General features: G+C 42.2%; 1 protein-coding gene across 1 annotated transcript; it reads right to left on the bottom strand. All coding sequences in view use genetic code 11, as the record gives it.

Moving 5' to 3' along the window:
• Window positions 1-4,859: 4,859 nt before the first annotated feature.
• EGR_08878 (hypothetical protein) lies at window positions 4,860-7,663 on the bottom strand (the record flags this gene model as incomplete). The annotated part of the gene is made up of 4 exons (XM_024498127.1): window positions 4,860-4,919; window positions 5,010-5,537; window positions 6,793-6,933; window positions 7,646-7,663. The coding sequence occupies 4 exons, from the start codon at window positions 7,661-7,663 to the stop codon at window positions 4,860-4,862; spliced, it is 747 nt and encodes a 248-aa protein (XP_024347459.1).
• Window positions 7,664-13,793: the final 6,130 nt, after the last annotated feature.

Below are 13,793 nucleotides of genomic sequence, written 5' to 3'. Positions count from 1 at the left end.
TTAGATACAGGATGGACAAAAACCGGATGGATAGGGCATGAATGGAGGAAAGAACAGATGAATGTATGGACGGATATATGGATGATGTGTGCTTGATGGAAACAGGATGAAAGAACACTGTTTTATTAATTCACTGATTCTTTGTCTTTGCAAGAAGGTTTTTGTTCATCGTACTCAGCGCATCCACCACTGGAGACAATCTCATGCTCCTAGTGTACAACCCACAGATTATTTCTTTCTCTTTGACACTTTTAATGCACTCAGAATTTCTTTATCTCCTACATTAACACCTCAGGAGTAGCTGAGCAATCCAGCGGTATACTGCTTCTATGGTAAGTGATCTAGAATGAGCTGCTTTATAATGGAATGGGATCCAGAGAATATGCTTGCAACACTGTCCAGGAGGGATGATAAAACCTATGCAACTAATACTTCTCTGTATTAAATAAATAATAAAGTACTTTATATTAAACACTTTTATAAAAGAAAAGTAGCCGAAAAAACAGTGATATCGACAAAAGAGGAGGATGGGAGGTCGAGGCAGCTGACAAAAGTTTCCCCACAGGGGTAAAAGCCAATTCGCGAAGATCAAAGAAAACTCCAGGTAGTTAACCAAACAATTAAACAATGCTGTCAATCTACTAGAGGGATGGAATGTGCAGAAGCCAATTTTCTCTTTAGATTAGTAGGTAGCTAACCCCAGTTCCAGTGCCCAATTCAATACATCATCGCTCTGGTTAGCCACTTTGTAGAGATAATTGTCTACGGGTAGATTTTTTTAGTAGAATACACCATGAACGGTAGCTTTCAAAGTTGCTTGGTTATCTATCTCAATGCCCTCTTATCATCCTCCTAGCAAGGATATTTAGATCGTCCAAGTTCGGTGGTTGGATGTCAACGGCGGCGATAATCGCTGACTGAGACGAGCACGGATGGGGGCAAGGAGTCATAACTCATGGGTATAGGCTTCAAAATTTATAGTTTGTAGTTGATTTTGTGGAAGATTTCTGCATACTTTGCCAACTTTTGAGTTGGCATTTGACCTTTAACAAGTGAGTAATCGAGTCAGTTGGTATACAGCCTGGTGGTGAGCGGTGGGGATCGTCTTACCTGCAGCAAATGAAGGGCAGATTTGCAGTCTTCCAAGGGTCCTGACATGTAGCAATTGGGCTGTTTAGTATCTCCCACGAATTTACCCTCCCCTTTCCTCCTATCCCTCCTTTCCTCTCACTAATGCGCACTTTCTAGGATTGCATTCATCGTTCACGTCAAGTACTACTAAAAGTCCTTGATGCATCAATCACGAGTCCTTTTAATGGATAGGGACTCTCTCCTCCTCCTCTTCTCCTATTACTTCTTACACAACCTGCTGAGTTCATCACCGAGCGATTTTATCACCAGAAAACACGTCATGGTGATGCGCCCTGTCACCGCAATTGATGATGGGCTTCATTAGCTTCGAAGGGGAGCTTTAAGCCCCCCTCTCTCCTCCTCCAAGGTAGGCAAACTCGAATCATGTCCATCAAGTACGTGTTTGCAATTAATGAGGTGACAAAAAAAGTCCGGAAGGCAATAAAAGAGCACTGTACTGAGAGAATGTCACAAATCTACGCTTTATGGAGCAGGACGCATAAACAGTTATGCGGGCGCAGTCCACCGCAAGAAGGCGTGGGAATGTGTTGCGCTTGTGGAAGGCCTTTTGGTAGTCGTGATTCTAGGCCGTCTGCTTTACAAATTGAATGTAACTTCCTGACAAAGTCATCGAAGGTTCAATAGTGGAACAAAGTATAGCTCCGCCATCGCTGGAATAAGTAGTAGGTACTGGAGGGTGGAGTACTTCCAGGTTGCTGATTGGTCAGCCGTATAAAGTGACACTTTGGCTATTACAAGGTCAAGACGAATCCACCGAGATCATTTTATGACTGCAGTATTCCATCAGTCTAGTAGTCGATAGGCGCGTGGAAGGTCAGGAGGTCGGAGCTGTAGACATCTGTTCTGAGGTCTCGTCTCTTGCCTACTCGGAATGGCGTCCGTTGATTGGGCAGGCAATTAGTCCTCTCGCATGTTTGTCAAGCAGACTATTAATAATTAGTGACATCATGCTTGGATAATTAGAAAATTTCCACTTTCTCCCAAGTCTTTATGGAGTGAATGGAGACTAAAAAAGAGAGTCGCAGGGTATGCACTCCTCGACGCCGTCTTTCTCGGATTCCTCCTTCTCAAGCCTTAGCTAGGTCGAGGGGAGTGAAATCACGCCTTCTAAAGTAGTTCACAAGGATTGCAATGGAATGAGTTCTTTCTGATGGAAGCGGTGGAGAATGCACTGAGAAAAGTGCCCGAAGGACTGTTAAAATAGATTCCACTTTAGCTGGACATGTCGGCCATGCCTAGAGCGTCTCACCTCTCCTCTTCGATAAGGCGCTATCCTCTTCCACACTGGTATGACTTCCTACGGAGTGCACAGACCCAGAGGGAGAGCCGCATTCCATCCTGCTGGAGTAACTTTTCTACTTTTCAAACCGGAGATCGGTGACGTTTAGAACCATTAAGGAATGTGGTTATAAAAGCGGACAACAATATGCTTCTACGACCTCAACATGAATCTCTCTTTGCATTTTTCCTTTCTCCACCCCTTCTGCAGCTCCATTTTAAGACGCAGTGGGTTTTTACCTGTAATGCTGGTTTTTTCTTATGCTCCTTAAGAGGTGGCTGTTTACCACTTTTTGGACTAATTTTAAATACACCCTCTAGGTGGCAGGCGGACAGAATGGACCAACTCCAGCATCTGAGACAGCGTCATCGATCCCCAAGAAGGCGCTGGAGAGGGAGGGTATAAACTCTGACCCTCTCCTACTGCTTGAGATATCTGTAAAATCGCAAACTCTCTTCCTTAAACCAGTCATCCTGAGGCGGAAGGATGAGACGCTGGTTGGAGGAAGAGAAAATCCAAAACGCCTAGCTCAGAAGTGGTCTATTTGTTATGTCGCCGCCTCTTCCGCCAGAGACACAGGACTTGTGGACAGATAAAAATGACCGAAAATGAGGGCGTCTACTACGCGCCTAGGACTGCCGCTGCCCTTCTCGCCATCATCCGATTGGTTGGCTTGAGAGGAAGTACGTTAATAAGGCTAGTGTTTTGGCTAGAGCCTCTGTCACCTCCAAATAGTAGATTTGGCGATGTGCTGAGCACTAACGACTTGCATAAACCATGCCAGGTGTGCTTTAAAGAATATAGAAATACCTAAGTCGCTCGTACTGTCCCTTCCGCTACTTTGCCTGCTTCACGTGTCGGTCTGCAAATTTGGCAAGATTCCTGCTTGACTGCCGGACAAAACGGGCTTAACTTCCTACTGAAAATGGTATAAACTTAACTAAATCTTGCCTTGTATTGCAATTAAAGGACCTTCTTCTGACTGTCTCTGAAGAGGGCCTTAGCTGCAGCCAGCACGTAGATCACTGTTGTATTTGCTCTTTGGCCTCCAACAAATCAACCCTTGTCAAGAAGTCCGTATCCACAACACACACAGAGCAGCCTGAGACATTAGAGCATGAGGCATTGCGAGTCTTAGAAGCGTAGGCAGAGGGTGGGTGGGTACTGGATTTTGAGGTTAACCAATGGTACGTTCGTTCGCCCTTTCTCTTCCCCTGTCAATCATTCAACGCACAGACCTTTCCATTTGATACAGACCCACCAATGCATACAATTCACAGATCCCCTCAAATTACTGCACTAAGTTCTGGCTCTAATCCTTTCTTAATAATTATACTTTTTGGTAGTAAATGAGTAGTCATTCAGAACAATGATGCAATTTTTCCCCCTTCCTTTCGTTTAAACTACTGAAAAGGTTTATCAGTAGTTAATGTGTTCATCTAGGCCAGGGGAGGTAAGGAGGAAATGGTAAGGCATTGAAGAAAAAAACATGTAAATTTAGTTCAATATGTATTCAGTGTTAATTACAGTATTTTTTTTTAAAAAATAAGAAACTTATTTTGGTTCCCCAGAGAGATAATTCAGCTTTATCGTGGAACCCCTCAGGAGTTAGTATAACCACTAATGGCGATCAGTGGGCTGACCGTTTGTAGAAAGTTACACGTACTTTGAGAAGGGTGAAAAAGGGCCTGTCGATTGCCTCCTAATTGACAAAGCACTTTTAAATTCCATTAGATGCCCAAAAAAGGAAGTGGAGCTTACAAGGTCTCATCCTAGACTTTGCTTCGATCAGGAAAGCAAATAGAAGTCTTCTCAGTATAGCATGTTTGCTTGAATTAACCTTTTAGATGAAAAATAGTCAGATTAAGTCAAAGGCATGGCCGCTCTGTAGAGGAACCGATCCCGACCACCCAATCCCCCTATATGTCTTTCTCTAGCCACTCTCCTAGATCCAGGGGGTCTGAAATCCAAGCCGGAGGGATTAGACAACAAGATTACTGTAGTAGCTGCTCTCTTCTTGTCATTTCTCTAAAAAAAGATAAAGTACACTTCATAAGCCATAAAAAAAATCATATTTTTAACATTGAAATCACTGCCAAAATGACTTTGGCACCTCAGAGATTGGATGCCAGGGGCGGCGAAAAACACGGATATTAGTCCAATGAAGCCTTTTAGGTAGGCAATCAATCCGAACAATTCCTCTTTCTCCAGGGAGGCCGCCTACGTAAAAATATTCTCTAATTAATGTCGATTTGGAGACTGGATACCCTCCCAGGAGTCCTTGACCTAGCGGTTAAAATGAGCTCTTTAAATAGACTGTAAACAAATGATTAACTAGATAATTTCTCGTCTACTTTTCAGCAAAAATACTCAAATTAGTTTTCAAATATGGTGGGTCTTGTGAAGGATGGTGAGACACCCAGTGCGGTTACATGGAGGTGGGAAAAAGTTGGAGACGAAGCGCGCCTTTTAACGCCTCTTTATTTGCCTGAGGAAAAATACATTTAGCTCGATATGAGGACCTCCCTTTTTCAGATTCACTAAAAGTGAAGTGAGTGAGAGGTTAATTTTACAGTACTTCATCTTTAGATGGGCAGCTCCTTGGCGGATTGGGGTCCTCACTGGCTCGCAATATCGAGATATTAGCATTCGCAGCGGTGGTCGTGGTGGACAGAAGGATCTGTAGAGCCGCTGGCAGTGGCGCACCCAGCATGTGTTGCAGGTTGTGAAAGTATCCCAAGAATCGTTGCAATGCTGGCACCGTTAAAGGCGGTGTTAATGCTGCTGACGCGCCATGTCGACGTGTCATCTCAGCCCGGGCAACGTAACCCCTCACAGCACGTCGTGCAAGGAGGCGCAGACAGACGGGCTGATAGGTGCGGGGATTGCGACTTGTGGAAGTGGAATTTGATAATGATGCTGATACGGATGCAGCCAAGGAAGATGCTGTGGAATATGGTGGAAGAGTGGGAGAGCAATGACGCTGATGTGAAAGAGCTCCTAAAGATCCCGTCTCCTCTAAAGGTTCAGGTAGGGGAGTTCCTGAGAGAGCTGACCTCCACACCGCCTGGAAGTAGGACCATCGACGAAGAAATTCCAGGGGCTCCTAAAAATGTAAGTAAACTTTTGAAAGTGTCGTCAGACTGGCGGTGTATTTGGATTTTAGATCCGCGGAATTGGTAAGAATCTTCGACGCGCAGACTTCTGTGCAATTGAAGATAAAGCAGACTGAATGAAGCATTTGATGGAATTTCAGTCCGGTAAGGAACTTGTTGACAGTTTTGCCTCAAGAAGGAGTAGTTACAACAGATGCAAAGGAATTATAGACATTTTTTGTCAAGAAAAAGGCAACACTCTCATCACCACGAACGCAAACACGATTCGTATAGTCGACAAGCATAATTTCGCACCTACTAGGTTATCTCCATATTGTACGAATTTTAAGTTAAATTCTGCTTTATGAACAAAAAAATCTTGCTACGCTTCTCCAAATGTTTGATGAAGTACTAGCCCAACCTTGCTACTCAAAACCGTCAAGCAATTAAGTAGCATTTCACTAAACCAAAATCTTCAACAATTATTGGTTTTTTGTAGTTAGAGCAACTGAGAGTTAATAGTTGGGCTGTTTTCTTAATTTTTTCCCAAAGTAAATTATTAATGAAGTCAAAAATTTTTTCTTTTAGTAATTGTGTTCACTCATTACCCCTACGTGAAAAGACGCGTTTTAAATTTATTAACTAAAAACTGCCTTTGGTATTTTTAATCCTTAATTGGGTAAAAAAACTCTTTTTCCTCCCTTTTTGATTTGCCAAAATTATCGCAAATCTGCTGAAAAGATGCTCAACTATAGAGTGGAAAAATGAGTACTTAAAAGTGTCGCTATGCACAGGGTGTATTTAAACGAGGTACAAGTTGTTAAAAAATGTGCATTTTTTTCCCTTTTTTAGCCAGCCGCTAACTCATCCTAAAAATATAATAAATTTTGCACTTTTTTCAAAAAATATGTCACTCTACCCTGCGCTGTACCTATCATGATGGATAATAAAACGCGTAGATTAACCCAAATGAGAGGTAATTCGGCAGAATAAAAATGGGTAGGAGAAACCGATTTTGAAGCTGCGAAGTAAATTTTTTGCCTCATTTGAAGGTGCTTCTTTGCAAATCTTTGCTCTCGTGGAAGCATCTCCCACGTTGACAGCGACAGACCCGACAGTTTCATTTAATGGCCTAATCTGTCAACTTCCGCCTTATTTTTGTTTGAATTATTTTCTGCTTTTTGAATTGCCACACAAATAATAACGAAAAGCGGCGGATTAAACGAGAAGTAATGGCGTCTCCATTCATAAATCATCTTCCCTAACAGTCGCTTGACCATCGAAAGTATTGAAGGAGAAGAAGGAGGAGAAGAAGGAGAAGAAGGAGAAGAAGAAGAAGAAGAAGAAGAAGAAGAAGAAGATGAAGAAGAAGGGGAAGGCAGGAGATTGAGGCTTGAATTTTCGTGGCTACTACAAAACGGCTTATTTCTGTCAATTAAAACAAAATTTGTGTGGTTGCAAACATTTTTTTGCGTATTACAATTGAGTTGAGCCATGGAGTGGAAATGGGTTACCCACTTATCTGCACACTCCAGCAAGGGAGTGACTTCTGTGTTTGACCTTTAGTTGACAATTTCGACAGTACGGTTTAGGCTTTCGCTATACTAGTTGACTCAAGAAAGCACTTTATTTTGTTTGTTAAGAAAAAGTACAAACAAAAACACTACAACAGTCTATCACCCTCGTCAAAAGTGACAAATATTTATCAATTTTTCCAGTCCGATGGAAGCACTAAATCGCGCCTCAACCACCTTCTGTTACTGCCTGGTTGGCATGGGTAATGATGCGCTAAGAACAATGGCAAACACTCTAATAAATAACACTATGGGGTCGTATGGAAGAGGAAGCGCCAGTGCCTCTCTCCCCTTCCTCTCCTCATGCAAAATGGGTGGAAATTTGATAAAAAACTCAAGAAAGGATAGGCTTGCCGACTGACTGGCGCGTCCCGTGTAGACAGGCATATAGGAAATCGTATGGGTCATACAGAGACTTCAAAGTAACTAGGAAATACTTTCTAATCGCGCGTTAAGTGCCGTATGGGATGTCTGCTTAAGCGCGGCCTTTAGGGACAAGTATCACACTGCGCCAACCTCTCAGCTGAGCGGACGCCACTAATTACCTTGGAGGAGGCTAGCATTGCCCTCTTACATAAATGCCCGACGTTTTAGGGAACTTCCACTACCACACTGGTGACAGCGTTGAAGGTGGACTTTGACGCATATTTCGAGTACACTGAGTCCAGTTACAGCCGAGTAGCCCGACTAACCGAGGGTTCCGATCTTTAAAAATGTTGAAATCACAATGGCTCATCAGTTTAATACTAGACATGCGGTTTTTTTGTTAAAAAGGTAGAGGAAGGTACTTTGATGGGCGATTTTTGGGTCTTTATGTGACGGGCCAAATATAAAATGGAAATAAAAAGGACCTAGCGATTTGAACAACTAAACTCAATAAAAATTTGTAATTTTAGCCCCACCAACCAGTTTAAACGGTAAGCCAAGTTCTTTAGATAAAAAATTTGCTAATTTTCCTTGCTTAAATTGGCGCCAGATGCCTCAGTTGTTTAAGTCTGCGAAGTATAAACCTTGGCGATGTAAACCCAAATCCAACTTTCCGCATGTCCTTGGGTTGTTTTGACACCTCACGGCACTTGTTTATGACATGGCTGACTCGCGATGGGAAAACCTAACATTTTTGTGCTCATTAAATACGCATAAATAAGGTGCAGTGACTAAAAATTTGGTGCGATTTGCCCCGTGTAAGAGCAATTTCTAACTTTTCCACCCACGTCTGCGTTATAAATCCTCAGTCTCTATAAGTGCCTCCACTTCTACCTCTCCTGACATTTTGAAGCCCATGCAAAAGCTGCCCGTACAAGTGGTCTGAAGTTAGATTGCTCATAGGTGGGCGCCGTGTCACCTTGAGAAGGAAAGGTTTTTTAGTCTTAGTAACAACCAGGAATTATACTTTAGGGCTTACGCTTACCTTCTTAGGCATCTTCACTGACTATATTGCCCGATTTTTGGATTCATTGGCCAACCAAAAAGGTGGTAATAAGATAGTCAAAAGTGAAACTAGGTGAGAAACGCAGGCAATCGAGAAGTGGTTTTGTGCTTTAGGATACGTAAACTCTTTAAAAATATCGTAGTTTAGCAAAGTTGCATTATAATGGCAAAATGAAGAGGATTTTAGCGATAAACACCTCAACAAGCAAATTACACTTCCAAAGTGCATCACCTTAATTCCATTTCGTATACCCTTATAAAAACGTTTGTTTCTATTTTATGGTTTGTTTTTTTGCCTTAAAATAATGTAGCTGCAATTCAGGATAGCTAAACAAAATTAACCACTTTGTTACATGTAGCGAATTTGTTTGAGTGCACCATACGGCCCAAACTTACGTTACTCCGCTAATTTGTAGTTCACCTCACCTTTAGAGCAATAATTTACTCTGTATTTACTGCTGTTCTTTTACCCGTGTAAGTATAGGCCATTTCACCTATAATGTCGCAAATGTTTGCGACCCTCTTTAAGTAAGTGGTATATGTTCCTTCAAGTAAAAAAAGAGTCATATCTACGGCACGCTTAAGTGAAAATTCCACTGGAGACTACTTTTGAAGCACGCCTTGGTGAGACGATCCCTGTCCGCAACTCTTGCACAGGTAACGTAGGTTCACTATTACACGTCGTTGTCTAGCCTTAAAGCTGTCAAACGCAGTAATATAGGATTATGTCATTTTCCTACCCCCCCCCCCCCGTCCCTCGCGTCCTCTATCAGATAATGCGGAGCTGAATCCCGCCATTTATGTTACCCTATATGATTAGACGCTCCTAAAAAGCATATAAACAATCAAGTATTGTCAAGCGTGTTGAGATTATCTTGCCCATCTCAGAGCGTGTCTACGAAGCAGAGGGGATGACAAAACTCGCAATGAGAAAGTTGGATGTGTGCTCCCTACAAACACAAAATTAAAACAAAAAGCAAGTTTTTTAGTCAAGGAAAATTTGATCATTTAATAATTATGTTGTCTAGTTAGCTAAGAACTAATTTCGTTTCTTTATCTATTGCAGCATGTTCACTACCGATGTGACATTTGCACTGCTACCCAATTTTCCCGCCCGGGTTTAATGTCAAAAAATTGGGGGAAAAAAGAAATAAAAGTAGTACTTTTCTTAGTCTATAATGCCTCTATTCCCAACAAATCTTGTGGTGTACAAATGTGGGATTTTCTGCTTTCTTCCAAGTTAATTCCTTAGAAGCTGTTGAATTCGTCAAGTAGAAGAACTAGTAAAGCAAAGTATTTGCACTGCAGCAAACATTTTTTTACTGAAACGAACAGAAAACCTGGAAATGAAACTTTTCCCTCTGCGTACTCTTGCCCTTCTCCCCCTTCGTGGACGGTGCATTTCGGACATTTCAGTTTCTTCTTTTCCTGGCCATGCCACCGCAACACATTCACTCCATCCACTTAAGTAATTAAACAACAGGTAGCCTTAAAGTGCGAAAATTTTCGTGCAATTTTTGCCCTTCCGAATATGATTTACCGAGAGTTAAGTCAAGAAGGACGTGCCTTAAAGACACCAATTTAATTTGCATGTTAGCAACTTAAAAAAACCCAAAGAGCAGCATTCTTATGCTTTATTAATGTCGGCGTTGGCACATTAACTTTTAAAGGGTGTAAAGGGAAATGGTAAATCGCTCTCTAAATGCGCAAAACTGTTTACTTTGCCTAGCTGTACACTCAAAGACGTTAGGAAGGAACAGACCTCATCAACTTGTTTGAAGATCTTATCTTGTTGAGGGGAAAAGCAATAAAATGACATACTGATGGCGATGAACTTTTACTAGTTCTATACTTTCATTCTAAGGTATTAGATGTCAAAGCTGACAAGTTATTGTAAATTACAGCAAAATTCAGGTCAGAAAGCTGGTACATGCACTGGTCTACCTTAAACCGTCAGTTTATTCAACCTGATGCGATTCGACTTGGATTTCAGAGTCGAAGAAGCTTCCTACAACATCGGTGAGGAATTTGGGCACAAATTATAAAAATTTTAAAATTACATACAGTGGAAAGGCTCTCTCCTTCCTTTAAATGTCGTTCTTAGTATTAGTCAAGGGCAACTTTGTGGGGAAAGTAAATGGTTTACATCCCCGTAAATCAAATACCATAACTAGCAAACCCTTCGACCTTGGAATTCCTCACCTAATGTATGTGTGTGGTGTACCACTTCCGCTATTATTTCCGACGATTCGTCGGCTAAATTTCCTACCCCATATCTGCGGCGGGAGTCTGTCCTTCTTGGTAAGATACAAGTCGAGAGGTTGCAAGAAGGTCCACCTTTCCAAAAGCAATCATGGCTAAGGGCTTGAAACTTGTCATACTGACTCACCCCCCCCTATCACTATGAATTCGTATCTGTCCAAGCAGCAATGTCACACCTTCATGGCATGATCACCTTGATTACGTCAAGGTGTTTTGCTGCTCTAGGCTGGAAATCGTTATAAATAGACCTCCATAAGCTTTTGTTTCTTTTAAATAAGGTTGACAATTGGACTTGTCAAGCTTCCCACTCACCTTTCACTCCTATTTGTAGTACAGTCAACTAGACAAGAAAAAATTTGAACAGTTTGTGATTGGGCTAATGAAATTCTTTCCGCCTTCTCAGTCATCTACGGACAAGGCACACTTTCACACTCCTAGGTTCGTGGAGCCATGTAATTGACGGGCAACACCCATGTGACACAGGTCCAATCCAAAATTGAGATTTATTACGCCCCTCCCCAACTTTACAAATCCCCCGCCCATGCAAATCGCGGCTACATTGTACAGTTTCGAGAAAAAAATATTCCACCCGGTTGATTTTGCCGATACGCAATCAAATCATAAACTATTCATTTTGTCCGCCTTTATTCGTCGCTACTGTAAACCCACTAAATCTCACGGGCCCCTCCGCCCCACGACTGGACCATGTGTGGAGCTCGACTCGTGCCACTTTTCTTACTGGCCTTCAAACTTCTCGAGTAGGCTTAGCATAAAGTGAATGGTAGCATCTCATAGCCCATAAGCTCTTGACTAACCCACTTGAAGGTCATAATAATGTTGGCGTGATGAGATATAGCTGACACCCTTAAGGTCATTCCATAAAATTTGTCATTTTTTGAATCTCTTTTAGATCCATCCAATGCTGTCTGCAGAAGACTTCAATGGTCTCAAAAATAATCAGGTAGATAAAAGGTGGACTTTGTAAAAACTCCACCTAATGCTACGATGTAGCTTTACTTATTTTTTGGCACATCCCATAAATTGCTCCTTATAACGGCATAAACGATATCAGTAGGACTTTCAGTACCTTTCGCTTTATTTAAGGCGAATACCAAATGACCTTTCTCTTTGTCATACCAGTGAAAAAAAAGATGCCCGGGTGACCGGAGGCGGAAAAGGAAAATTATCTCCGCTACTTCCGGAGGAAGCCTGAATTCGTGCTTCCAGGCAAGCAAATATCTGACGCCAGTTGGGAGAGCCTTCAGTTCATTTAAATAAATCCCCTACTTTAGATGTATCCGCGGCCTCAGAATTAGAAGTGATCTAATTTAAAACTTCTTAAACAATATGTACCATACTACTTACATCAAATTCTTGTCGTTTAATCAAAGTGGAGGAGCGTTTCCCTTTTCCTGAGAACAACATTACACAAGGCGCTGGAAATCTTTTGTTTTATCCAGCTGTGGATCTACCGCCAATTTATAAGTGTCTACTATGCATATACGTTGGAAAAAGTCAAAAAAGGAAAGAAAAATGCGCTTTGTGACAGTCATTTACTCTCAAGGTAAAATACTGCAGCGCGTGTGCACCCACTCCCCACCGCAATGCCTTAGACAATGCACACTTTTGACAGTGATTGTCATAGTTTTTTGTCTTCGCATACCCTCATGTCCTAAAGGCAACAGGACAGACAGAGAAAGCCCTCTCAAAAAGTCGGTGCGGTTTTTTTGGCCAACTAAAGCTCAACAGTGAGGCATTGGTGAGCCTCAAAAAAGTAGCCACTGTTCTACTTTTTGGAAATAAAAAACCAAGAGCACGGTTATTTATAAAAGAAGAAACATGCCTATTCTCCCTTCTGCCTTGCATATAGTTGACTAGAGGCTGTGTAGATGTCAAAAAATACGAAACCCTTCTTTGCTTCGGCACCAACGGCTGCCCGAACGCCTTGTTTCAGTTGGCTAAATTAGGGTTTTTGTAGTCTAAAGCAAGTAATTTAGTGGAAAACAGTTAATGATTTTAAGGAAAAGATATTTAAACTTTACATTTTAAAAGACCCCCAGATCGGTTTAATATCTTATGGACACCGTGCTTTGCTTAAACGCGCGTTTATTCACGCGGACTCCTCGGTCTCCGTTGGTTGTGCGACCGCTTCAAGGTAAAAACATCATATCAGACTAATGGTCGCCAGACCAGGCCTTTTATCCGATGACAAGTTGCATATTCCTCCATACTACTTATCATGAATTCAGCAACGGTTCCAGCGACTAGAGTGCATTTGCTGCGGCGTCTCTATTTCGGGAAGAATTAGCGCACGGGCACATTCCATATCCGCGCCAAAAGACTGCAAATTAAAACAAGTGCTTTGTAATGCATTTTCTTGTCCGGGCATAAAAAAGTTGCCGTAGTCAGAAGGAAGAGAGGCGCCTTGTGTCTACCCCGCGCTCGGATATGATGTTTATCTGGGAGTCGCGTAACTAAGAGTGAGGGCACGAAATGATGCGGAGTCACATGCAGTCAAAATACGCACACGCGATTCCACTAAAAGGGACACTTAAGTAGGAATGGTTGCCAAAGCTACTTCACTGTACAAGTTGGGGAAAAAAGTCGACGACGAGGAAGTTTAAGTGCAGGCTTTCTTGAGCTATCACCACAAATCTCTTCTACCTTTAGTCTCTCGAATATCATTCCCCATTTTTATTGTGTTTGCGTGGGTGGGTGGAACAGAGAGGACGCAAATATCCCCCTCTTATCAGAAATCCAAACAAACCGCCGTATGCGATGCACAAGAGGGAGGGCTTTACAGTACCCTGTTCTGTTACAAAAATATCCAAGTAGAATGATTTTGCGTCTCTGGTTGGATCGGCCGATGCCGCCTCAAATCCCCGTATTTTCCGCATGCTGTCCCAAGTGCTCATCACTTTCTCCCTTTAGTCAACCATGCCCTGACTCCAGGAGAGGGGAATGAGACAGTTGGAATGTGCAACCAATGTGGTTGGGTCT

This window comes from Echinococcus granulosus (genome assembly GCF_000524195.1).
Source record: "Echinococcus granulosus chromosome Unknown EG_S00122, whole genome shotgun sequence".
Lineage (NCBI taxonomy): Eukaryota > Metazoa > Platyhelminthes > Cestoda > Cyclophyllidea > Taeniidae > Echinococcus > Echinococcus granulosus.
The sequence above is the reverse complement of the archived record's forward strand: the minus strand, read 5'-3'. Positions and strand labels throughout refer to the sequence as shown.